Source organism: Rhinolophus ferrumequinum, chromosome 8, assembly GCF_004115265.2.
Source record: "Rhinolophus ferrumequinum isolate MPI-CBG mRhiFer1 chromosome 8, mRhiFer1_v1.p, whole genome shotgun sequence".
Taxonomy (NCBI): Eukaryota; Metazoa; Chordata; class Mammalia; order Chiroptera; family Rhinolophidae; genus Rhinolophus; species Rhinolophus ferrumequinum.
In genome coordinates, this window is record NC_046291.1 from 10,039,199 (window position 1) to 10,066,782 (window position 27,584).

Here is a 27,584-nt window from a genome sequence, read left to right on the forward strand (position 1 = left end):
ATGGTTTAAGCTAGATTGGCCTTCAGGAAACCTAGAAAATGTCTGAGATTCTAGGCCCAAATGTCACCTGCTGGGAGGTCATATAAATGGATGAGAGAAGTACAAGGAGATGGGGTAGATAAAGTGGTGTTGGGAGAGAAAATAATTGCCCTTTGGCATAGTGATTGGAAATGGCCCATTCTCTCCAAATGCTTGGAATGACCAATGGGCCGTCCTATGGTGACGGCTATGGGGGTCTGTGGGCCTACCTCATTCCAGATTTATAGCTGAAGGTGAGAGGGTGAGAGAGTGACAGGTGAGGCGAGAGTCTCTCACTCTCATGCTATGCTGACTCCAGGTCTCTAACAAGCAAAATACCTGGTGAACCCCACATTGATTTTTGGCCATTAGCTGTGCATCTCATCATCAGCTCTGTGTTTTAAGAAAATTCTGGTTCTACTCAAGATGTTGTTTTGGTTCATTTTGGGGCAGAGATGAAATCACTAGAAGTCAATGGTGGGGGAATGGGTATATCATTATAGAAAAATCGTTGGCAAAATTGGCTAGTTTGAAGACATTTAAAAATTTTAGATCTTTGGCTCACATTATACTTCCACCAAATCATATTTTGGATTAAATTTTTAAAAAGAAGGTAGGTTATATATCAAAATGTTAACTCTAGTTATATTTACATGAATTTGGCATGATTTGTTTTCATTTTGCTTAGCAGTGCTAAAACTGTGTCTATCATTTGACAAAAAAAGCTTACGGAAAAAATTTCCACCAGTTGATCTAATTAATAATTCTACTATCTGAGTGTATTGCAAAAAGATATGTGGGCAAGAATTCATCATAGCTTTGTTTATAATATCAAAAATTTAGGTCAGATAAACCTAAACATGGTATATAAACATGATGGAATAGTATGCATTCATTTTTAAAAGATATTTAACGATGTGAGAAAATTATACCAATATAACATGCTGTCAGACATGCAGGATACAAAATGCCACAGGATCTCATTTTTATATAAATATAATGAAATATTAACACTGGCTACCTCTACCCCTAGGAACTTATATTAGTATTGCTTTTTTTTTTTTTTTTAAATATACTTACCTACTCGTATCTGTCTCAAATATTCAGAAATGGGCATATATTACCTTTATAGTTAGGAATAAAAGACCAACACAGAAAAAATATTTTTGTTCATTCTGGTGATCAGTTCCAGAGGCTTTATTGTGAAACTTCCTAAGGACCCATCCTCTGCTTACAGGATATTCTGAGTTGTCTTAGCACAGTGCATTCCGCTCAAGGTGCTCAGTGAACGTGAACCAACCGAATTTGCACTTTCGGCCCTGTGGCAGCCAATTACACATTAATGGAATTTGAGGGAGGCTGTGTGCCAAAGCTGGTTATGTGGTTTCTCTTTTAAATACATGCCAAGAAGCCTATATTTTAAAGATAAGAAAGGAATAAATTATTATTACTATTAAATGTTACCCAGGATTATCTCTATCGTTAACAGATATTTTAGCTGAGGAATTTGGAAAGTCACTATAAAAGTGATGAAATCATTGGATGAGTTTTAGCATCATTATGTACATGAGCTGGTGTAAAGTAAATAAAACCGTTCATTTTTTAATGGGGACAGTGCTAAGGGAGGATGCCATTTCTGCTGATGTGTTTCAAATAATGTTATTAGAAAATACCAGCAGTGAAGAATGCACTGAATAATATTTTTGGAAAAAAAAACAAAAAAACTCCTTAATACATTCCAGGAAGTTGATACTAGGTCACAAAATAACAGGAGAATTAAATGAGTATAAGAAACATATTTGGACTGTTGCTTTTCTGATATTGAAACTCTTTCCTGTCTCAATACTACTTGGCGTTTGTAGACTACTTTCCTGCGTACAAAATGTGTTCACTTGAATTCTTTCTGGAGATAGGAGGGGTAGGTTTTATCAACCACATCTTATGATAGAGGAAATAAAGTGTTTTGGAATTCCAGACTTGCCCCAAACTGTCACAACAGTATCTTTCTTCTGGCACAGGATGAGGGATCTCACGGCTGCCCGGTACCGCCCCTCTGGGTTGGCAGGGTGCCTCAGATCCCTTGCCTGCATGACTGCCCTCCTGGGGCCTGGGGATGCTGCTTATTCAGGTCACATGAGTTCTGACTGCTTGGTCTCTGAAAGGCCTTAGCAGGTCATGAGTGGAAACTGACCAGTTCCCCAAGCACAGCCCGAGGCACATATAGCTCTCTATAAATCCTCTTGGTTCTTTGTGGCTCTATCTGCAGCAATTAGAGGGCCCTGTTACCTGCTCAGCCCCGTAGGCTGGCTTCCAACTGGTAGGAGCCTTATCTTATGAGATTTAGATATAGTACTGTTCTTACTTTTTATCACTTTTTGGAAGGGATTGCAGAAGTTGCTTTTGCCCAACATAGCAAAATAAGAATCCAGCCCCTGTGAGTAAACCTGGGAGCCCTGCTATTAAATGCTGACAAGGGCTCCAGCTGGGGTAGAGGCTGGAAACAGGTAACAAACAGCACCAGCAGTAACCCTACATGCTGCTTTCTACACTCACTTCAACATGTTAACAAGTGCTTTATGTTAAAGATACACTATGCTTGTAAGCCCCTGAAATCTTACGACTTTCTGGCTCCATTGCCTTTAAACATTGATCTAATCCAAATCTTATGTGTTCATTGTTCTGTATTTTTAAAGATCTTGATTTTTGCTTCTCAAGTCCACTTGCATTCTGCTTTTCCATATTTGCTCGGTTAGAGCATGCATACTTTCGTTGTTATTGTCTGTGCACTTATCAAAACCCCTCCCTTGGTGGCATATTCCATGATGGCAGGGGGGCCACGTATCTACCTCTGTCCCAGCATCTAGCTGAATTAATAAATGAAGCATTCAGTTTCATCTGAAAAATAATATTTTTCTTTCTATTCTTTTGCCAAAGAATTCAAGAATCTCTGAATTCTTTATTGAATTTTAGTTTGGGTGTTCAATAAAATGTTGGTTCAAGTCCATAAACATTCATGGAGAACCAGTTATATCAAATGTAATGCCAAGAGCTGAAACCACAAAGATGGGTAAGGCACGACACCTGTCTTCAAGGAAATCCGTAAGGGAAGCGACATGGAATTAAGTTAAACTCTTCCTAGATTGCAGAAACAAATAATACTTCAATAAATAAAAACATTTCATTGATGTTTGGATTGTAAAAGGACAATAGTGTCAGGAATCATTCTTTCACGATGACCAAAGCATTTTAAAAATCAATCTTATCTGAAATATTGTTAAGTTATTTAAATGATGAATAAAGTGGCATCTGACACTACTTTTAGGTTATCTGGGGAGTTTCTGGTAGGAAAGAGCCCCACCAAAGAGCCTTACTAACCAGAACTTTCCATTTTAGACCCACTTCCTCCCTCCACTAACTTGATAAATGCCCTTGGATCAAACCCTCGTCTGTACAGGTATGGTGTTACCTTGCCATTGTACTCAGAAATGCACAAAATCCAGACATTTAATAAGAAAGAATATACATACAAAATTATTTAAAATACGATTTTAGTAAATGTTTATCCTCAAGGAATTCCATTGTAACATTATTTCTAAACAATTGGAAATAACCAAAATATTCAATAGAAGTGCAATAAGTTATGTTATACATCTGCAATGAAGTACTCTGCAGACATTTAGAAATGGTATTTGGAATAATTAATGACTCAGAAAATTTTCACCAGTCTATTGTTAGGTGAAAAAAAGTAGAATTTAAAACGAAGTCTGGAAGGGAATGCATCAAAATATTAATAGTAAACACCTATAGGTAAAATGATTATGGATAGTTTTTAGTTTTATATTTCTCTTTATGCTTAAAATTTTTTTAAATTTTATACAACACATAAAACTTTTGTTTTAAAGCCAACAATGTGAACTCTTCAGCTTTCCCAATATCACACATAAATAAACAGCATAATATTATCCTGTCATCTGGTTAAACAAAAAATGGAAATTAACCTATTGCCTTGGGCTTTCCAGACATACTTTGTCATTTGATTCAAGGGGAGAGTGTTGTAGCTTTCTCAACTTTCCACTTGAAGAACTTTTTTTTCTTGAGATGTTCATGTAACAACAAAATATCCTGGTGGGGAAATAATCCAGTGACCTGACTGTTTTGTCTACATAATGACAAATCTCCTAAGGTTTCTAAATACACTTGAATTCATTTTTAAACACTGGGATCACTTCTCTAAGAAACCAATTTGGAGAAACAATCTAATGAACAAACATTGACCTTAAAGATTAAAGATGGAAAATTCCTATCTTACCCCAAAACTGCTGTCAGAAAAATATAGATTACTATATGGGTTACATTTTAAATAGTTCTGAGGATTACATTTTTAAAAAACCATTATCACACCACAATAATTAATAATAAAATGCTGAGAATATAAAATACTCTAAAATATATGTATTTTTATATCTCCATCTAAGGCCCTACCCTGAGGGCTGGTTCCTTAGAAAGGTGTATTCACATGTACACATATTATTAGCATTATGTGTGTATATATAAATTGGACCATGGACTGGATTTTTAACCTTCCTATGTTAATAAATGATTAACTGCACATAAATGATTACCAAATTAATTGCACTGAATCAATTAACAGGAACAAATTAAGCAACTGCTATGTTGATCTGTTCTGGTTCTCCTCCCTTCCTCTCTTTCTGACTTCCAAGGCACCAGAATCCAAAGAGAAACCAACAAGACTTGTTTTCTGTTTTGTCACTTCTCCTTTATGGACCTTCTCCTTTATGTAGGTTGGGTTCCCAAAGAGAGAACAGTCAGCCTTTTCCATATATCAGTCATACATAGCTTTAAAATCAGGATCACGCCTCAGTGCCATCCCACCGCAGGACCCTTCAGAGCCCCATCAAGGCCGACACAGTTCTTAGACACTAACGTGCCCAGGAAGGCCTTCCGGGGCTGGTTTAAAAGCAGATTCTCGTTGGGGAGATCTAGGGTACACATGACATCTGCTTTCCTAACCAGCATGGAGTGGGGGAGGGGAGGCTGGCGCAGATGGTCCTTTGAGTGAGGAGGAGCTGTTCTCCTCCTTCCAGCAAATCCTTAACTGGGTTTCTTCCTTCCCAGGCTTAGAGCCCTTTCAGGCCCTGGTCTATGTCACCTGGGACAAGGGCTCTTCAGCCCCGCTTCAACTTCCTGCCCGGGGCCTTGCAGCCACATTCAGCAAATTCAGACCCATTCCAGTGAGGTTGACGAGAGGATGACAGAGACACATCCACAAGAACGAAAGACAAATGTTTTCAGCAAGCCACTTTACACGGGCCCCTTACCAAGTCACCATGCTAATTTATTACTCACCCATTAGTAATGCAACAACTATCTTGAAAATACCATAAACACACCGCATTATCTCTTTTTGCTAAAATAGAATTTGTTAAGGACAAACATAAACATGATGTGATGATCAGCCGCATACAGTCCTGTGAACTTATTGCGTCGTATCCAGTGAGCAATTTTCCATCCTAATTGGCACCCCCGCCCCAACCCCACCCACTCGGGGGTGCCCTGACTCCTTGCTTCTCATTCCTCACCCCACCTCTAGCAAAATACTCATATGCATTACCTTTATGGTGAGTAAATAAACTCAGCCTTTCTTTTTCTTTTTTTTCCCAACTTTGTTGGTTTTGATTTTGCTCTTTGACAATGCAGGAGCCATAAAATTGGAAATGTCTTGCCTCTCTCCACCATGGAGAGGCCCAGGCCTAAACCACATTCATCCGTGTTTCCAAGGCTGTCTCCATCTAAGGCCCTACCCTGAGGGCTGGTTCCTTAGAAAGGTGTTCCCTAACCACTTCCAGCTAAGGTAAGACTTCTCCTTCTCCATCACCACATCCCATTCTCTCCTAGCAAGCTCCATGATCCATAGTTACACATTTGTTTACTGGGTTTTGTCTCTTTCCCCTACTCCACTGGACTCTCAACTCTACCGTGGACATGGATTCAACCACCTAGCTTATCAGTGAGTCCCCAGCACCAAGCCACATGCTTATGTCTTTGTCCTCTTATCTTTTTTATACTTTTAGCAGTAATAGTAAAATAATTGTAGCTAGAATATAAAAGCTGGGTACTTACTTTGTATCAGTCATTGTGTTGAGTATTTTATCTTCAAAGGGTATAGTACCACCATTTTCAGATAAGAACAAATAGAGATCTTTTAGGAAATAATTTGTCTAAGGTAACACTGAATCTGTTACCTGGTTGAACTCTAGTGATAATCTAGCTTATAGTTTGAGATGAAAGGTTAGGTGTGGTATGTTGATTTTTCAATATATTTCTGCTTTTCTCCATTCCTTTTGCTGTTTTTGTGATGTTTCTTCAATTCTTCATGTAGATAACTAACTTATATTTTGATAATGGGGCAATATAATTAAATATGTACAAATAGTAATTTGTGTAGCTTTAAGCATTGTACCAAGGCCAACTATCTTAATTTTTCTGGAGAAAAAGTCGCAGATATTTAGTCACAACCCATGCCGATTAACTGAATTTAATTAAAGTTTGTCATTTTGACATATGTTTATTTCTTATGGCAAATAATCAAACAAAATGTGTTGTATTCACAGCCTATGGAATAGAGTCAATAATATTGTGAGAGCGTGGTACAGTGTCAGATGGCTGCTGGACTTATCATGGTGATCTCTTCTTTAGGAATATAAATGTTGACTAACTATGGTGTACCCCTGAAACTAATATAATATTGTGTGTTAACTATATTTTTAATAAAAATCTTAAATAAAAAAAAAAAGACTGCACCTCCAACTGCACTGTGATGGAAAAGACAATTTCGCAGGTAAGGCTGCTTTGGCATGAGAAGATTCTTTGAAACTCAAGGTATTCAGAACACTGCTCACACAATGCTATGCTCTTCAGTTCTATCCAAAACATAATATATATTTTTCCAAGATGAAATAGACATAATTAATGGAAATATTTCCTAAGAAGTATATATAAAGGGCAAAAAGCTTTACATTAAAAGAAGGGGGAAAAATAAAAGTTGTAACTTTTAAAAAATGTGTTGTATCCAGAGATATGACCTTATCGACTGTATACCCCTTTCTTATCTGGATGTCATTTAAATAGGTCTGCACTTTCCAAGATAGTGGTCACATGTGGCTGTAGACACTTGAAATGCAGTTAGTTCGAATTGAGATGTTCTAGAAGTGCAAAATATACACCAGATTTTGGAAATTTAATATGAAAAAATGTTATAAAATACCTATTCTTGATTTCAGGTTGAAATGATAAAATTGTGGATGTATTGGGATAAATAAACCCTATTGAAGTTAATTTCACCAGTTTCTTTTTATTTTTTAATGTGGCTAGTAGAAAATTTTAAATTATATATGTGGCTCATAGTTATGGCTCACATTATATTTCTGTTGGATGATTTGGACATAGATGTGTATTTACCTCAACTTATGAAAGCATGTAAAGTAGAAAACTATTGAACGGATAGTCTTTAAGTTAGTCTTGGCTAGAAAATGTATCTGAAGCCACGGCTTCACTGTCAGTTACATGAGGAACCCCAGGAAGAATGGAAAGATGGACACAGGTCTTCGAGAAGACAAGTGCCTACAATTATATTTTGTGAGATTAATGTAGAACTTGGAGGAAGAGTCTTTCTTATCTGATTTTTAGAGATGAAGACAACTCGGAGAGATTAAGTAACTGTTCAAGGCCATGGTGGTAGGGCTGACATGGCAAATGTATATTCTGTTAAGAAGTTGATATAATCCTGGTTTCCTTATTGCCTTGAACTGAAAACAGGGGTGAAACAAATGATCTACAGTGAAAGTCTGTTATGATGAAAAAGTTTAGGCCAAGATTAGATATAAGCTTTGTAAAACAAAAATACTCTGAGCACTGTGTGTTTTTATTGATCTTATAAAATCTTTTACTCCGTGGTGGATGTATGGTTTTCGGCCAAAGGCCACAGCATGAATATGGTCAAATCCACACCCACAGGTGGATGTGGATGAAGGACCACAGGGCATCTCCAAAACAGACAGCCCTACTGTTGGAACCATACATTGACAGATTTGAGGGTTAATCAATTGCAATATTTAACAAAGTTAACCTTACTCATAGTTAACACCAGGCAGTATTATTGTGCTCTGGTTACATGGCAAAGCTTATAAGGGAAATACAAAGACAAGTTTCATTTAATTCACAGTTTTTCCAATGATTGTACCTGAAAACAAACCAGTGACTGTGACCCCAGAGAAACACTTAAGGAGGAAAATCCTTAGTCTGGACAGAGAGAGTAAGCTGGTGGCTTTAATAGGTGTTGGCCTTGATCTCACCTCATCAAATACTGGGGTGCCAAAAAATGTATACAAGTGGACACTTTGGTCAACGTTGCTCAAGCAGTAGTTCGCCATAATCAGAAGTGTCTGGACCCTGATGATAACCACTTTGAGCACCTCTTGTAATTGCAGAAGTCAAACGTGGCTTGCATTCATCTTTTGTTATCGGTATATATTATTACAATTTTAATACAGTTTTCCTTTCTTAAAATGTGTATACATTTCTTTGGCACCCTCCATAAAAGTCTAGTATATTTGGAGGAAGTAGGCAGTGGGAGGGGAGAAGAGGAGGGTGATCTTGAGAACATGAAAGAAAGTATGTTTGGTGTCACCCTCCCCCCAAACCATGACTACATAAGCCCATCCTAATGGTGAAAATCCCCTAGAACCCATGGAACTATTTTTTCTCCTAGGGAAGGACAGCTCCAATCTGTAAGCAATGAGGCAAACTGGGAGGAGGGAGGTGTAGGCTGAGAGATGACAGAGAAGGCTTATTTTCCCCAAATCTCTAATTCACATTATCTTCCCATAGGTGGGAATCAATAGACAGAAGAAACAAGACAGACTCCCAGACCTTGAAATCATAGAAAAAGAATCAGAAAGATAAATAATATAACTATGTGTAAAATGATTAAAGATAGGAAAAATGGAAAAAAAATGTTACAAAAAAGATGACAAAAAAACCCCACCAAGACCCAGACAGATTTAGACTCCAAAAATGACTTCTAGAACTAATAGTCATTGAAATGAAAATTTAATGAATTAAAAGAATCATTGTTAACATTTACTGAATTATTACTATGTGACTGGCATGGCTGCGCATGTGTTATGTGTATTAAATCATTTACCTCCTAAAATCCTGAGGTGGGTGACACGAATATAAAATAATATTGAATGTCCACTGTAATTGAAAAATTAAAAAAAAATTGTAAAAAATATCCTGAGGTGGGTCTCTTACTTCCATTTTAAGATGAGGAAACTGAGACAAAATTTAACAGCTGCTAATGAACAGATCTGGGCTTATAACCCATGTCAAACAGTTCCAGAGTCTTCTTTTGTTACTGAAAATTACACTAGATTGAAAATCTACTAAAAATTGCAAAGAGCAGAAGAAAGAATTGAAAAATGAAAGACAGGTGTGAGGATGTTTCACAGAATGCAACATGGAGGAAATGAAGGAGCACCTGAACAACAAAAAAAAGCTCGATAAGCTACAAGGTGGTTTCAAGTACACCTGATGATTGGCATCATGAGGAGTCTGTGTGAACCTCACATTTCAGGACAGTTGTTCTGCGGGAGAAGACAAGAATTTATCCAAAGGCTCTTTTCTCCCACTGGTCAAAGATTTGCCCCCAGGTGTTAATGCCCTATACTTGTAGAGTGCAGCAGGGAGCCATAGGAGAGATTCTACAAGAACTGTACCTGTGTAGTCTATGGCCAAGATGGTGGCTGGGGGAAGTAAGTGCCCATAGTCCAGGAGCAAAATGAAGCCAAGAGGATCTGAGCAGCTTATGAAAGGTATCTGATAGAAGAAGTTAGGAGAACTGGAGGAAAAGGAGAAGTTCCCGCACGCATCCTAAGAACACCGGGAATAGAGAGAGTTGGGAAGGAGAAATATAAAAAAGCAATTTTCATGAAAAAAAGTATAGAATCTCAGATTAAATATCCACTGAGAAGACATATAAAAAAAATGTGCACATAAATTACAATTTTACATGATCAAAAATCTTGATCTAATTGATATACATAGAAATCTTTGAAGTCAGAATATTACCTCTACCACAATGCTATAAAAAAGATAACTAGGAAATCTTCCTATTTTTGGATAGTAAAAAATAAACATCTAAATAATCCATAGGACAAAGAAATCAATTAGAAAAGAATTTGAACTTAATGGTATTAAAATACTGCTTATTAAAATGTGGTGATGCAGCTACAGCAGTATTTTGAGGAAAATTTTTTTAGCTTTAAATGCATTTGAACTTTTCAAATTTGCTTTATTAATGTCAAAATACACAATTCAACTGTGTTTCATTATAGCTTTAATGGTTAGACTATTACATTAAAAATATATACAATTTACAGTAGCACTAAAAATATCAAATATTTAGAAATTAAGGCAGAAAACTGTAAAATCTTGTGAGAAATTAAAGCCCTAAATAAACAGACCCATATATAAATACAAATAGTCTCATATATGAATAGATGCTTGGTACATGTTTGCAGATGTAACACTATGAAACAGAAAGGGAAAGAATGAATTATTCAATAAATAATGTTGGGACAATTTGTTATCTATATGGTAAGAAAAATACCATATCCCTAAGTAGAAAACAATTTGAGAATTAAAGAGTCCCAAATGTAAAAGAGCTAAACTGTAAAACTTTAAAAAAAATGTAGGAGAACGTTTTCATAATTCCAGGAAAGGAAAGGATTTCTTCAAAAGATGCAAAACACAAAATCTCAAGAAAAAAAATGAACAAGTTTGAAATTATAGTGGGAAAAAAATGTTATACATGAAGGCACCAATAACTAAATGAAAACAAAAAACAAAAACTGGAATAAAATATGTTCTGCCCATTTAAATGGCAAAGGTTTGGTATCCAAACATATAAATAACTGCTAATTAATTAGTAACAAAAAAGACAAGGCTACAGTAGAATAGGCAAAGAGTTGTCCAAGCAATTTACTCTGAGGGAAATATAAATTGCCAATTAAAACACAAAAAGATTCACAAACTCACTAGTCCATCTCACACCCATTAACAAGTGAGCATCCCAGGTTTTGCTGAGGATATGGAGAAAGAGGTATTCAGGCACATAGTTGGTACAACCTTTCTGGAGCTCAAGCTGACAATTCCTAATAAAAGTTAAAATATGCTTCGTCTATGAACCCTTTTTGAATTCCACTTAGGAATTAAAAATCTGGTTGTCACAATGGCACATATACAAGGACGTACATTTCAACTCTGTAAAATGTAAGCGGTGGAAACAAGCTTGGGGGGGATGGAAAAATGAACTGTCCTTTATATAATTGGATTCTGTGCAACAGTTATCACATCCATATGTATATAAATAAAACACTTCTATATGTATCAACATGGATAAAGTCCAAAAACATAACATTGAGTGATATAAGCAAGCTCCAACAGGTATGTATAACGTGGAACTATTTATTACATTTGAAGGACCACAAATTAGTATTTATTATTTATGCAGACTAACACACACACACACACACACACACAAACACATGCACACACACACACTGTATAAATACAAAACCATGCGGTGGGAATGATACACAGTTAACCCTGAATAACATGGGGGCGTGCGGGGATAGGTGGTTTGGGGCACTGCTCTGCTACGCAATTGAACTTTCGGGGGTAACTTTTGACTCTACAATTGGCCCTTCGCATCAGTGGATTTAACCAACCACTGATCGAAAACAGCATTTTTGATTCCCTGCTGGGAATCCGAGATTGGGAATTCAAAAATACTGTTTTCAGTGGTGGTTGATTGAAAAACCGCCCATAAGAAACCGAAGGATGCGAAACCCGCAGAAGGGCCATCTGCATTTCTTGAAAAAAATTTGTGGACTTGCATTTCCAACCCGTGTTGTTCAAAGGTCAGCTGTATGCAAACCTCTTGGGATGGAAGATAGAGCAAAAACCGCTGTGTATGTATGAATTTTTGTATATATATGTTGTTTTTCCTAAAGGGAGAGATGTGAGAGCAAACAAGTCAAAGCTTATTCATACTCACTTAATCTCTGGGATAGAAACAGTGGTGTCTGTTACATTACTTTTTGTTTGTTTGACATGTTTCCTAATTCACCTTAAGTTTTTAAATTTAAAAATGAAATCAGCTAAGAAAGCATCCTCCCTAAATGCAGCTGTTGTTAATCTCCTGATATTGGCTTGCCATATTTCTGCCCTGTCTGGAATTTTAGGGCAAAAAAAGAAGGAAGGATAAACCACGTTATCTCACACCCTGAACCTCACCTCTAGGTATCAGAGAAGGAGAGCTCTCTAGCTCCTGGCCTAGACCTATTGTCTGTGGCATCCCAAAGTGCTTTCCTGTTTCAGGTTGGTGAGCTGGGCCTGGGAACAGCTATAAAACCTGGGCTGTGCGGTACAGCAGGCCCGGGAATAGGTGCCTGCAGTAAAGCAGCAGATAAATTTCACTCAGGGCTCTTTAGAACAAATTGTGTTCTAGACAGCTCCACCCACGTCTGAACTGGGAAAGTGAGGTCAACACCACTACTATCTCTCTGTTTTGAGAAATGCTAACGTAAATTTGCAGAAATTTAGAACAAAATATGTCCTTACCTAGTGCAGCACAAAGATGATAAATATGATGGCCTCAAGGCTACGTTCAGCTCTCGCTCATATAGTTTGGCCCTGTGTTCTGTAGGCCTTTGCTTCGTAAAGACTTGACTTACTTGCCAACACCTAGAATTTGAGAGATTGCTAATAGAAGCTGACTTCCTAGCGTCTCTCCTGAAAAACAGGGATTTTGGCATTCCTGAGCCTGAGTTCTAAATGTCAAGAATTGGTTGGCCCTGAAGACTGCCACCTGCCCCACCCCCTCACTCATTACCTCACCTGATAGCCCCCCTGGGGGTTTCAACGCCCTCATTTTACAGATGAGAAAACTGAGGCTCAGAGAGATCTAATGCCTTGGCTAACATCAGTTACCTTATGGAGAGAGCCATGCTGGCACTGTATTGACTAGTTATCAATGAACTTGTCATTCCTTTTCTCTTGAAGATAAAGGCACATTTTATGGTTTTTAATGACATTGTGTAATTCAGCAGGTGCAATGGGAATGATAATCCCTACAAATTTTTAACAAAGACTGACTTCAAGTGATGACAAAAATGGATTAATTATATCAGCAAGAAGTCACCAAGATTTGGCCAAACTCAAGGCAGAAAATTTTACATGTAAAAAATAATAAGGGAACACGACAATATAATTGAAAATTGGTATCATTAGAGGTTGCACGACCACAGAGCATCACTTTTTTTGGCTGATTTTTCCACACATGTAATTCCTCCCTTCTTTCTCCACTCCTCCCTAATCTCTTTTCTTTTTTGGAGTCTAGAAAGATGTGCAAACTGTGCTCTGGAACTTGTCCTCAGGCCTCCTCACAACATATACCTCCTTTAGGTTTTTTGCTTATTGGATTTATTTGTTCCTAGATTACAACTGGTAGACAATCTACACCCACTTGGATGAGTTTCATCCATCATGCCCAGAAGTACTGAGTTACCTGGGTTGGGCATTCCTAGTCTATACAAAGTGCATTTGTTAGAACCAGCTCCATGAAGAGATTACATGGATTACAAAATCCTTTAGAATATAAAACACTAAATAACCTAAATGTAAATCCATAGGAGAAAGGCTCAATTAACTTTGGCATATTTGTATTGTGGAAAACTATACAACGGGGCAAAAAAAGAAAAAGAAGTAGATCTATCTTAAATACTGGTAAATACTGTATGGACATTTGTAGGTTGTTGAAGGGGAAACATATATATATATATATATATATGGCACAATATCACTTAAAAAATTCAAACACAAATACATATCGTTTGTGGGTCCACATACATCGATGTAAATGCATAGAAAATGTGTGGAAAGAAACATGAGGTGGCCAGAGTGGTATCTTGTTTAGACAGCAGAGAGGGAACGATATGGACATCCCCATATCAATGGGGTTTTAACTTCATCTGTAATGTCTTAATTTAAAATTGAATTTAAATGGCAAGTACTTGGATTACCTGTGGCCAAAGATTCTAAACATCTTTTCACGTAACACATATGCATGCAATTTTAAAATTTCCAATCATAATCTCAATCATGACATTTGTAAAACATCCGCTGATCTCTGGAAATGAAACTTCACTGCATTACCACTCCAAACTGATTTTTTCCAAATTAATTTTTTAAATGTGAAAATCACAGAGAGCATCTGAAAAGTTAAATTTCTCTTCCACAAGTTAAAATCAACTCTAGGAACCATAACAGTTTTGAGGATACCCAATTTATCTCTAACTGCAAAGAAAAAGAAATTGATTTCAATGAATGGGGATCTTTCAAATTGCAAACAGAAATCAAAGTGACATGTTGCTTAATTTATCCTAACATGAGTTCTATGTCTAAGGTGGTGTTCACTTTTCAGTGACTGCATTTACTTTTCCCAAAATCCTAACGACCACAATGGAACATTGGAAGGAAATTTTGACACGGAGGAAACTGAGCCCCAGAAAGGTCAGGGTTCAGTGGGAAGTGACATCTAAAAGCGACCAGATCTCCTGCGCGGGTTTCCACTCCCAGCCCTCTGTACTCTCAGCCAAGACATGCTGCTGACTCTGATTCACCAACGTGAGTGACATAGCGTGTCTCTATATCCGGTGTTCCACGTATTCATCCTAAGCGGTTATCCTCTACCAACATCTATCATCCATCCATCCATCCATCCATCCATCCATCCATCCATCCATCCAGCTAGCTAGCTATCATCTACCTACATACCTACCTACCTAACTACTTACCTACCTACCTACTTTGGGAGACCTTTCCCTCCCATCCCTGACTTCTAGGTAACCCGACAAGTTTCCTCCTTGTCTCTCCCTCCTTCCAGCCCCGCGAATTCTACCTGCTCCCGGGGGCATCCCCACCCAGGGACCTGCGTGGAGCCCGTAGCACCGCACCCACCTGGCAGGGGCTCCAGGACAGCGCCTCTGAGGGTGGGGCCCGCTGGTCCCCGCGACGCGGGGGTGGGGGTGGCGCCGCCAGGTACTCACCTTGCCCGCCACCGGCGCGGCCACGCGCAGCACCAGAAGGAGCAGCAGCAGCAGAGTGGGCGGCCTCGGCGCCGTCCGGGGGCGCATAGTGGGCGCCGGCTCAGAGGCCCGGCGTGTCCCGGGACCCACAGGCTCTCCGGCTACCGCGTCCACTGCGCAGCGCGGGTTGGGGCGTCCGGCTGGGAAGCTCACCTCGCCAGCCGGCGCGGGGGCGGGTTTTGTAGGGCTCAGCCTCGCTGTCCGTCCCTCCCCACCGAGGCTGTTGACTGTGGCGCGGTGGGAAGGGAAGGAGTGGCGCAGGTCCCGCCCTCGTCCCCCCTCCTCCCCAACTCACCAGGCACTGTCCCTCCGACCCGGGCATCATGCCCAGGAGTCGAGAAAGGGCTGAGCGCCTGCGGGGCCGGTGGGCGCGGATCCAAGGCTAAGGGGTTAAGGAGGTGATGCTCTCAAGGTCCTGAAGCTGGAGCGGGGCAAGGGGTGCGGGTTGGAGGTGGGGAATTTTGGGGGTGTGCTGTGGCGTGGCGGCTGAGCAGGGCGGAGGGAGTGGCTAGCGGCCATGCCCAGATTAATCGGGAGGCGCACCGGACGTCGGCACTCAGGTGACCCCGCTGGCTCCCGGCTGCCTGCAGTGCCATCTCGCCACTTTCCCTTTCCCCAACCTGCCTTCAACTTGCAGCCGCCGAACTTGGCAGTAAGAGTGCAGTGAAGACGCAGCTGAGTCGCGTCGGATTTGGGCGCGGCAGAGCCGGGAGGTGTGTGCCGCGCGGGCCGGCGACGGAAGAGGCTCCTGGCGCTGTGGGCGGCCTCCCAAGGTAAGGCGCCCGCGACCCAATCTGAGCAACCACCGCCTTAGGGCCTGGGCCACCTGCCTGGGCGGGAGGCAAAGCATGGCATCCCACTCAGGTGGGGCGCGCGGGTTGGCTGGCGGGGCTGGGGAGTTGGGGCCCGGGGGTCACCAGAGGAGAACGTCTGGCTCCCGGGCTTGTCTGCCTGAGCTTGAACTGGGCGCTGTGTGTTTTGATTAATTTGGAAGCTCAGGTTACCACCAGCCTGGCAGGCTGGGCACTCCGAAATGCCAAGAGCAAGAGGCAGCTGAGGGAAAAGAGAATGCCTATCCTATTCTCTGCTGCGTTGAACTGGCTTTTCAGGCGAAATCTTATCAGCGGAAATGCAGGGGAAACCGAGAGCCAACTTTGTCTGGGGTGTCTCCCTCCTGAGAGTACCCTCTTGGAGGTGGCCTTGGATGAAAACATGCAGGTATCTGGCTAGTTAGGGCATCCTCTACAGAGCAGGGCTGGTGCCCTTTCATGTGCCACTGACCATATTGCTCTGGTGATGCATTTAGACCCTTTTCAGAATAATTGCATTAAGTACATAAGACACAATTAAATCAGAAGCAGTTTTACTGGAATACAATTATCAAAGTATTTAAGTGACGACATAGCAACAGACGTGCGTCATTAATATTGCATTAAATACCTAGATCTAACAACAGATCTATTAAATAACTTTAATCCCAAAGTAGTGACTGAAAAAACTGAAATGAGACGTGAAAAAACCAGTGGGTGCAAACTGCCAAGAGCTGCCAAAACGATTGTGATTTGTTGTCTATGTTCTTAACTGGAATGTTGGAACGCGGCACTTCCAGGATAGTTAGTGAAACCAGGGATGCAGGTGTTGTCCCCATTCAAGTTCACAGGCCTCCTGAATCCCATCTCCAGGTGGAGAAGCCCTGCTTGGGAGCAGTGTTGCTGACTTGAAACAGCATTTGGTCATCAAACACGGAGTGTCAAATGTGTGGTTTGGTCACTGGTGGTGAGAACCACTTGCTTGCAATCAGAATGGGTCTATTGCTATGTAAGATCTATGTAGCTACATAGGCGGCAAAAGTCTGACAGTGACTGAATGAAGCCACTTGCCCTGCCCTTTTTGGCTGTAGAATTCATATAATCTTCCCTCTGTTTTTTATGCCTGTGATTGTCAACTGTGGCTGTGCATTAGAATCTTCTAAGGAGCTCCTAAAAATCCTGATATGCAGTTTATCCCAAGACAAGTACACCAGACTCTCCTGTGGTAGGACTAAGGTATCAGTGTATTTTAAAGCTCCCTGGAGATTCCCACGTGGGACCAAGTTTGAGAGCCGCTGTTTTACATTCATATTTCAGTTAGCAGCGTTGAATTAGGGCCTCTTAGTAGAATAATAAAAAGGATTTTTATCATTAAATCTTTATTAAGATTTATTGTATTATAAATGTAATAAATAACACTTAATATTTATCATAGTTATTAAGATTATATATTTATTAAATACACATTAAACTCTTTGTTAAGATTTACATGTGCCCAGGATACAGACATTGCAGTGTGGTACGGAGTAGCATCTCCCTATTGACAGGGAGGTTTTTATGGAATCTTCTCTTGCCATCCTTGTTTTAGATAGGACATCAGGTGCTCTGTTGATGAAATAAGTGTCCAAGAATTCCGAGGTGTACGATAATCTTGCATGAATTCCATTACTTCCTGGGAATAAAAAACCTTCAATATTAGTGTGAAATGCTCCTTCTTTTTGCCGAATTCCAGAAGATTTCTCAATTTAGGTTTTAATTGCTTTCTCCTGAAACCAAGACATTTTGATGGAAGACGAGGCTTGACTTTATCAACTTTGGAATGGGGGCCACAGTCAACTGCAAGTCACTTCTGATGCCACAAGAGAGCAGGAGAGAAACTTGTAATGTAAATACAGTAAGGAGGAAGCCGTGGTTAAGAGCTTGGTCTCCGCAGTAGACTCTGGATTTTGAATCCTGTCCACACTTGCTGGTGTGACCTGCTGTCTCTGGGCTGGGGTGTTTTCTTCTGTACAGTGAGCAGAATCATAGTACCCACCTCAAGGAGTGGTAGGAATCAAACACAGAGATCAATTAAAAGCCCTTGGTCCAATGTCTTCACCAAACAATCACATAGTGCAATGTGATTCTCCAGTTGCATAAAGAAAAATAAGCTGGATGAGAAATGGTGGCACAAGGTAGAGACACTCTTTTCAGCTCAGCAGTAAGGGTCAAGGGACAAGCACACCCTACTAGCTTCCTGGAGGTCAACGGACTACTAAGGCATCTAGAACTTTTTTAGCACCCCTGGGAGCAGCAGCTTTGGCATCCTAGAGAGGTGGTTAGAAATGCAGACTCTCAGCCCTACCCCAACCCCCCTGAATCAGACTCTGCATTTACCAGGTGATTCATCAGCATCAGACAAGACTTTGAGAAGTGGCTTGTCTAAAAGCCAGACTTAATCATGCATTCCTCACCTCACCACCACATACATACATCCTCCTTGAGTGTAGTTCTTGGTATGCTTACTAGGTGGTGTCAATCAGAATTATTGATTTAAAAAAAAATAATCTTGGGATCAAGAGATTTGATTTTTCTCAGTTGGTTCTTTACATGTGATAAAGCAAAAGGGAAGTGGGGTTAGTTCTTCTTGTACATACAAAAGACACAGAGATCTCTACTTTTGACTGGTGCCAGGTAAAGGTTTTGAACAAAATGAAGTAAGTGGTCATTGCCTTTGACAAGCCCTATATTATTGGTTTTGCCCCCTTTTCATAATCACAATATCATTTCTGTTTTCTACGCATAGCTTAAATGTGCAGTGTTGGCTTCCCTACATTTGAATATAAGCCCCAATAGGGCAGGGGCCTGTTGGGGTTCTTTATTCTTGTTGAATGAATGCATGATGTTGTTTACTGTTTGCTGAATGAATGAAGTTGGGTAACTTGACAAATCCACTCAGGATTCACACCCAGGTCTGTTGTCTTCCAAAGTTCATAATCTTTTTAGAGCATTCATTGTAGAGAAATGGGACTCTGCTTTTGATGAGTTGTACTTTGCCAGGCTGCCTGTAGCTCCTTTTATATTTTCAGAAGATTAAATTTAATTTTAACTAATTTTTAAAATAATTTTTTGTGGGGTTTTTTTTTTTTTTTTTACTTCATCTTCCCACTTAGTCATCCTTCTTTCAAGAACTTTCTCTTTTCAACACCTCTAGAACAGTTAGACTCTTAGGTACTTTAGAATCTCAGAGTCATTATCAACACATGTCAGTTCTTGCCATTACATCTCCAGATTCTTTCACTGCTTTTCTAAGCTCCTGGCCCTGCCTTGGAGTCCGCATTTATCATCTGTGGATTACATAGCCTTCTAGCTAGTCCCTAGCCTTCTGGCTACCCCCCTGCAAGTTCTCCCCTCTGAAATCCACCTTTTATGTTGGTGCCAGAGTTCCACTTAAAATTGTACATTGTATCAGAAAAGATACTTTTGGGGCAGTTACAATCTCCAAGTTTCAGAGTCTGACATGGACAAGTTTTTTTTTTTCTTTCTTTCTCACTATTTATACTGCATAGTCATCACAGGATGTAGGGAAGTGGAAAAGGGGAAGAGGCTCTGCTTGCTATAGCCTCTCAGAAATCTCCTGGAAATTCCCACTCCCACTCGAGATGTTCTTCTCTGGTCACCTCAGACATGGAAGAGAATGTGCCAAATCAAAAACTGCTCAAAAAGCTTCCTCTTGGATGGGACACATACTACTTCCACTTACCTTGCATTGCCCAAAGCTGTGACCATGCTTCATTTTGTAAGTGGGGGGGAAGTGAAATGTACCACATGCCTGGAAAGAGCTGGAAATAATTGTTGAACGTTAGCAACGCCCATCACATACATCGTGTCACTTGCTCATTTTAAAGCTTCCAGAAGCTCTTCTTTGTCTTTATAACTATTTTCACACTTCTTAGGATGGAACGGAGTGGTCCAAAATCAACTTTTAAATGATCTCTGTGTCACCCCTGTCTTCTCAGTTTCGCCGTATTCACTTCTTCAGCTCGTGCATTTCTTTGTACTTGCTGTTCCCTCCACCTCAGGGACCTCTCCCTGAGTCTCTCTGGTACAACTACCAGTATTTTCAGATCTAGGTCAAAGATCAAAGATCATGGTCTCTGTGAAGACCTTGGTTACATAGCACAGAAACCGTCACATATTTTACTTTTCTGGGTTGCAATGTCTTTTGAGGGCAGGTACAGAGATTAATTTTTTTTTAATTAATTTATTGAGGTATACTTTATGTGCAAAAACCTCCACCCATTTGAAGTACCCAATTCAAGGAGTTTTGTAGATGTGTTGACCCTGAGGAACCAACACCACCATCATAGTGAGCTTTTCTGTCACTCCCAAAAGTGGCCTCTTGCCCCTTTGCAGTCCATCCACCCCCACTCCCAGGCAGCAACTGGTCTCCTTTCTGTCTCTGTCGATCAATTGGCGTGGTCTAGTAGGGACGCGTACGGCATGCACCCTTTTGTGTCTGGCTTCTTTGACTCAGCAGACCAATATTGAGTTGGAGCCATGTTTTATGTATCAGCTGTTTGTTCCTTTCTACTGCTGAGTAGTATTCCACTGTATGGATATTGCTTTTTAAAAAAATTCGTTTACCTATTGTTGGACATTTGAATTGTCTCCAGATTGGGGCTATTACAAGTAAAGCTGCTATGAATATTTTTAAACAAGCCTTTGTGTGAACACGCATTTTGATTTCTCTTGAATATATACCTAGGAGCGAAATGTCTGGATCATATGGTAGATGTACATTTAATTATAAAAGAAATAGTTTTCCAAAGTAGTTGTATCATTCTGCGTTGCCACCAGTAATGTGTGAGAGTTCCAGTTACTCCATATATTAGTGGTGCATTGTTCAGTGTTGTCAGTTTTTTAAATTTTAGCTATTATAATACTTACACAGTAGTATGTCAGTGCTTTTTTTTTTTCAATTTTATTGGGGAATATTGGGGAACAGTATGTTTCTCCAGGGCCCATCAGCTCCAAGTCATTGTCCTTCAGTCTAGTTGTGGAGAGCGTAGCTCAGCTCCAAGTCCAGTCATCATTTTCCATCTTTAGTTGCGGGGGTGCCGCCCACCATTCCATGCGGGAATTGAACGATAACCTTGTTGTTGAGAGCTCGCGCTCTAACCAACTGAGCCATTCGGCCACCCCTCAATGTGCTTTATCACTTCCCTGATAACTCAAATGTTGAACATCTTTCCACGTGCTTATTAATCATTTATAGAACTTTTGTGAAATGTCTATTCAAAAATTTTCCCCATTAACATTGTTTCTCTTCCTACTGTTGAATTATAATAATTATTTATGTATTCTGGATACAAGATCCATGCCAGATATACTTATTATGAATAGTTCCTCCCATTCTGTGGATTGCCTTTTCGTTTCCTTATTGGTATCTTTTAAAAAGCGAATGTTTTTATTTTGATCAAACCCAGTTTATCAACTTTTTCGTTTATGGCTTGTGCTTTTCTTAAAATCTCAGAAATCTTCACATAGGCGAAAGTTGCAAAGATTACTCCTATGTTTTCTTCTTTTTTAGTATTTTTACATTCAGGTCAAGGATTCATTTTGAGTTAATTTGAAGGCCTGGTGTGAGGTAAGGATCTATTTTTGATTTTCTTTTCTATATGGCTGTACAGTTGTTCCCATACCATTTGTTGAAAAGACTTTTCTTTCTCAATTAAATTTCTTTGGCACCTTCTTGGAAAATCAATCGATCATGTATGTTTGGGTCTTTTTGGTCCATTGATATATGTGTCTCTTCTTTCATTAATACCACATTGTCCTTATTACTATAACTTTATAGTCTGGAAATCAGGTAGTGTAAGTCCTCCAATTTTGTTGCTCTTTCAAAAATAGCGTATGCTGTCCTAGGTCTTTTGACTTTACATATATATGGATTTGATTTGTTAATATTGTGTTAAAGAGAGTTATGTCCATGTTCATGAGGGATAGTGGTCTGTCATTTTCTTGTAATGTCTTTGTCTGGTTTGGTATCCGAGTAATACTACCCTAATAAAACGAGTTGACCAGCATTCTCTCTTCTATTTTTATGGAAGAGTCTGTGAATAATTGGTATTATTTCTTTTTAAATGTTTGAAAGAATTCATCAGTGAAGCCAACTGGCCCTTGAGTGTTCTTTGGGGAAGGTTTCTAATTACAAACTTAATTAATTATGACTTTCTTTGATACAGGGCTATTCAGATTTGTCGATTGCTTCTTGTGTCAGTTGTGTTAATTGGCATCTGTTATAAAATGTGTTCATAACTTGTACATTATCAAACTTATTGGCATATAATTATACAGCAGATTCTGTATCCTTTTAATATCTGTAGGTCTGTAGTAGTTTTCTCTTTTTCATATCTAATATTGGTAGTTTGTCAATTCTATCATTTTATTTACCTTTTAAAAATGTCAAAGAATCAACTTTGGGTTTCATTGAATTTCTTTGTTGCTTGAATGCTTTCTCCTTTATTTCTTCTCTTATCTTCATTATTTCCTACCTTTTACTTCAGGTTCAATTTTCTCTTCTTTTTCCAGTTACCTAAGATAGGGACTTAGATAACTGACTTTAGACTTTTCTTCTTTTCTAATATAAGCATTTAGAGATACAATTTCTCTTCACTAAATTGTGTACCATAAATTTGATATGTCATTTTCATTATCATTCAGTTCAAAATATTTTCTAATTTTTCTGGTTTGTTCTTTGAGCCTTGGGTTATTTGGAGTGTGTTGTTTCATTTCCAAATATTTGGGATTTTCCTAGATGGTTTATTATTGAGTTCCAATTTAATTTTCTGCAAGACTTCAGTCTTTTGAAATCTACTGAAACTTGGTCTGTGGTTCATCATATGGTCTATCTTGAACATACCATGTCCACTTGAAAAAATATATACTCTGCAGTTGTTGGCTATCATCATATACATATATATATATATATATACACACACACACACATACACACACATACATACACACATATATATATTCATACATATATATGATGAATATTGAGATATGTATATATATCTCAATTAGGTCAAGGTGGTTGATAGTATTGCTCAGATCTTTTGTTTCTTGACAGACACAGAAGATATTGATATATGACATTGATAATGATACTTTCCACCTTGTTTTATCAATAATGAAGAGAAGAGTTAGTCTCCAACTATGTTTGAGAATTTATCTATTTCTCCCCTTAGTTTTTCAGTTTTGGCTTTGGATATTTTGAAGTCGTATTATTAAACCCATATATTTATAATATTTATAGTTTTCTGATATATTAACTTTTTGGTCTTTATTAAATGTTTCTTCCTATCTTAAAGTCTAGTTTATGTGCTATTAATATAGCCAGTCTGCCTTTCTTATGCTTACTGTTTGTGTGGTATATCTTTTTCTAGCCTTTTACTTTCAATCTCTCTGCCTTTTTATTTAAAGTGTGTATCTTGTAGACATCATGTAGTTGTCTTTTTCTTTTTTAAATCCAGTATGATAATATTTGCCATTTAATAGGCATGTTTAGTACCGTTTGTTTAAAGTAGTTGATATGGTTATAGTTAGGTCTGCCATTTTTCCATTTATTTTTCATCTGTCTCATCTGTTTTGTGATCCTTTTCTTCTTTCTAGCCTTTATTTGTGTTAATCAAATTTTCTTTAGTGTTCTGTCTTAATTTTTTATTGGCTTCTAGTTATATCAGTCTGCATTATTTTTAGTGGTTACTTTAGTGATTACAATATGCACCTTTCCCCTATGTGCTTAAAAGTAATATTGAATTACTTCAGATAAATCAAAATCATTTTTTAATTCACAGTGCCTAGCATGGGATTTAATACAAAATGGGAGGTTGATAGATGCTTTTAAATGAATAATAATCATAGGTGTTTATTTATGTTGTAAAAAATATATAGAGAAATTATTCCAGAAAAAATATTGTTTTTGGGTTAATGACAGGCTAGTTAATGGAAAACCAGTTCAATTTTTAAACATTATTACATTTTTAGTAGATTTGAACTTATAAATCTTTTTCTTATAATTTCCATATTAAGTCAAGATTCTATATATCATTTTATTTTATTCCTATATGCTTGATATTTTTGGTGTAAAAATTAGTATAGACCTTTTCTTATCCTTAATTTTTGAAGTTTCAAAAATAATCTCATTTCCAAATTTTAGGATGGGGGAGCGATCTTACATCAATCATGGAATTTTTTATGGTTTTGTGAACCTTTCAATTGTTAATTATCTTGGCCACTCTGTCCACATGACATCCTCATTCAGTACACTGCACATTCTCTTGTATTTGCTCAGTTATTTACTGATGTGTAAAAGCCACACTGAAACACTGACTGTTTTTATGGTCTGTAGCAGACTACGGGATGGCATAGTTTGAATCTTTATTAGGTTTCAGAGTGGCAGAACCGTTCTTAGGGGAGTCTACAAGTTTTGTCCGTTAGGGAAAGACCTGCTACAGAGATTCTGAGTCTCTAGGAACCAACTCCTGCCAGAAGTAAGGCAGTTAGAGGCCGGGCAGAAGACAGGAATGCAACCATGAAGAAAAGGAGATGAAGCTCTGCTTAGACAAGGCACAAGACTCACATAAATACAATTCTTACCCACCAAGAGAAAGCTTTCCTCTTATCTTATGAAACAGTTGCACACCCACTCTAATATTTCTGTTTAACCTAAAAGTTCATTTGGACACTTGCAAAGTCCCTTTCTCTTTTGCCTTCACAGCTGTCTCAAATAATTTAACAGTTGACTTTCCTAAATCCTAGTTAGAAATGGCACCTTTAAGATCCCCAACTGTCCTATAGGAGTTTCCGATATGAAATTCCAAACATAAAGACTTTTGCACGAGAACTCTAGTTCTCTGGGATTCACAGGAAGCAGAATGTCTTTGTATCGTAGTGCATCATTACATTTTTAAATTGACTCTTCCTGCTACTGCCATATTGATGGCTAAAGTTGTTCTTCCCAGACATGAGTTCCTGGAAACTCACCCATGCATTTCCATGAATTTTGAAGCTGTATAGTATTGAGGTTTATAAGGAAAGCTTTTCGAGATTGAATTCAGGAAATGTCATTTACTAACTGTGTACCTTATTTGTAAAAAGAAGTAATCATATTAGTTACCTCATAGGGTTTGCAGTTTGTGTTACGCCCTTAGCACAATGCTTAGAACACAGGTGGGTCTCTGAAAATGCTGCTCAGTATAATTTCTTATGATGGGATGATGATGGTGATGGTTATGATGATGATGATGACTAGAAGGACAGTGGAGAAATAGAGGAGGAAGAGAGGGAAGATGCATCAGTATCTGTAATAGCAGTGGTGACAGCAGAGGGATTCAGCTTTCTTGCTGATAAAACTAAATGCCAACCTTTTCCCAGTGTCCTCTCAGAGTCAGCTTAGGTGAACCCTGACTCTCACTAGAATTCTTCTTCTTCATACCTTTTTCTTCTGCACTAACTGAAGATTCATCACTCTCCATTATTCCTCCTTCCTGGTATTTAAAAGTCACTTTAGGAGGGATTGTCATAACTTACTCTTCCTTTTCATTTCCCCAGATCTACCTTCCCAGATCAAATCTCACCCCTTCCTTCCTTCCCAGATCAAATCTTACCAATTCCAGATCAAGTCTGCTCAGGCTTGCCCCAGTTCCCAACTTTCCATCCCTTCTCTAATATGCTGGGAGTTCTTTTTACCTCCTTGATGAATTAAGAAGGCAGGAAATAAATATTTATTAAGCTGCTCCCACAGGTCAGGCACTGTGGTAGACACTAATTTAGACTTACGTAATTCTCTCAGGTCTTAATTTTACATACTGAGAAATCAAGAGTTCAGAGGAGTTACAAACTTGCTCAGGGTTACACTGCTAAGTGATCAAGAACTCAACAGAAGTCTAACTCCAGAGCGCCACTTTCATCCCTAGCCATGAGAGCTCAAGGCACCAGGAGAGGAAGGCAGCCAGGCTCTGCTGAGAAGGGGAGAAGTCATGAAGGCAAATGCCAGCCTCACAGTATGCTGGGGGGTGGGGGGAGGGTGGGCCTTGTCTGATGGGATCATAAGGTGTTTCTGCCAGAGCTCTCCCCGATGGTAGTTCCCGGAGGTCTGAAAGGTCCAGGGACTTGAGATAGTCACTTCAGTCCTGCCCAGAGGGGAAAATCACAGACCACCAGAAACCAGGGGAATTAATGTTTTTGGAAAGAGACACACAGCATTCTGAGTCAAGAATGTCATTCTTAACTTGGAGGTAGAGGGCCCATCCGGTTTTGAAAATCAGTTGTATATTTTTGGAACATGTATCACTTCCATGTCTTTCCCACGTGGTAACATTATTATAGTGTCAAATTTTCCATTAATATTGGGAGGAGACTGCAAAGGGGAAAACTACAATAAAAGCCAATGTTGGCAGAATGGTGGATTAACTAAGATATGGTCCACTTGGCCCTATACTAGCAAACTCAATTCCAAGGTCAATTAAGGACTGCAGCACTCTCAAATAATTCAACTGAGCCAGGAGGGAAGGAGAGGTGGGGGCGGACTTGGCCATAATCCAGTCACATTCTAGTCAAGTTGGAACTCAGAGTCATTCTCAAGAATTTACTTGAGTACTTCTCAAGTTTTTCCCTGTTGCTTCCTAGAAAATAGGAAGTTCCAGCCACATGCCAGTGGACCACACACACTCATACCCACTTTAAAAACCTTGTGATATTTGATGAGATTGACTGGTTTTGCTAAAAAGTTCAAACTAACGCGAAGTCTTTGAAAGACTGCAGGTACAGTCAACCCAAAGTGGTGGCATTTTAGAGCAAAACCAAGTAACCAGCTTGTACCTTGCGGGAAGGTCAGGTGATCTCTTAACAAGTCTTGAAAGGAGATGTCAGCCTCCAAGGTAGACAAGAGCCTGTTTCTGAACTTTGATGCCCTTTGCTCATTTCTTTGCAAAAGCTGAGCCTTTAGGAATTCTGTTTTGGAAAGATAAAGGTATATACAAACAGGTGTTCAAACCATCAAAACAATGTAGTCTTGGATAGAGTCTTCAGATAGCTCAGTGTCGGAAGGTTAAAAGAAAAGAACATGTAGTCATTGCATTGACAGGAAGTTATTTCACTGAAAGAATGAAAAAATGTTATTATTAAAAAGCACTCAAAGACTTCATGTTACTTGGGAAAACAGAAGACATCGTACTTCTGCTATCTTTTGTGACTAGAAGATTCTGACGCTCAGTTTCCAGTTTATCTGGTCCTCCCATCTTGATCATTGCTCACCCCCATCCCCCAGTTGATGAGAACCCCAGCAGGGTGTCCTTCTTTTCAAGACTGGGTTGCAGAGAAAACAAATTCCTCGTGGTAGAGATTATGATTTGAAAGACCTCAGATCTCGTTCCCAGACCTAACATTTGGAAAACATTGGGCAGAGACTCGTAAGGAGTCTCAGGGGAAATGGAGTCCCGGGATTTTCATGAGTGAAGAAGAAAATGATCCCGGGGAG

At 39.2% G+C, this 27,584-nt stretch overlaps 2 protein-coding genes across 2 annotated transcripts in view; one reads left to right on the plus strand and one right to left on the minus strand.

Moving 5' to 3' along the window:
- COL4A3 (collagen type IV alpha 3 chain) overlaps positions 1–15,425 on the minus strand; it is a 156,173-nt gene extending 140,748 nt beyond the window's left edge. The window contains exon 1 of the mRNA XM_033112035.1: positions 15,210–15,425. Within this exon, the coding sequence (XP_032967926.1) occupies positions 15,210–15,296 (87 nt within the window). The 5' untranslated portion in view covers positions 15,297–15,425. The remainder of the gene's footprint in view (positions 1–15,209) is intronic.
- A 344-nt stretch (positions 15,426–15,769) lies between these two features.
- COL4A4 (collagen type IV alpha 4 chain) overlaps positions 15,770–27,584 on the plus strand; it is a 118,230-nt gene continuing 106,415 nt past the window's right edge. Inside the window, exon 1 of the mRNA XM_033112034.1 lies at positions 15,770–16,021. The gene's annotated coding sequence lies outside the window, so the exon portion shown is untranslated. The remainder of the gene's footprint in view (positions 16,022–27,584) is intronic.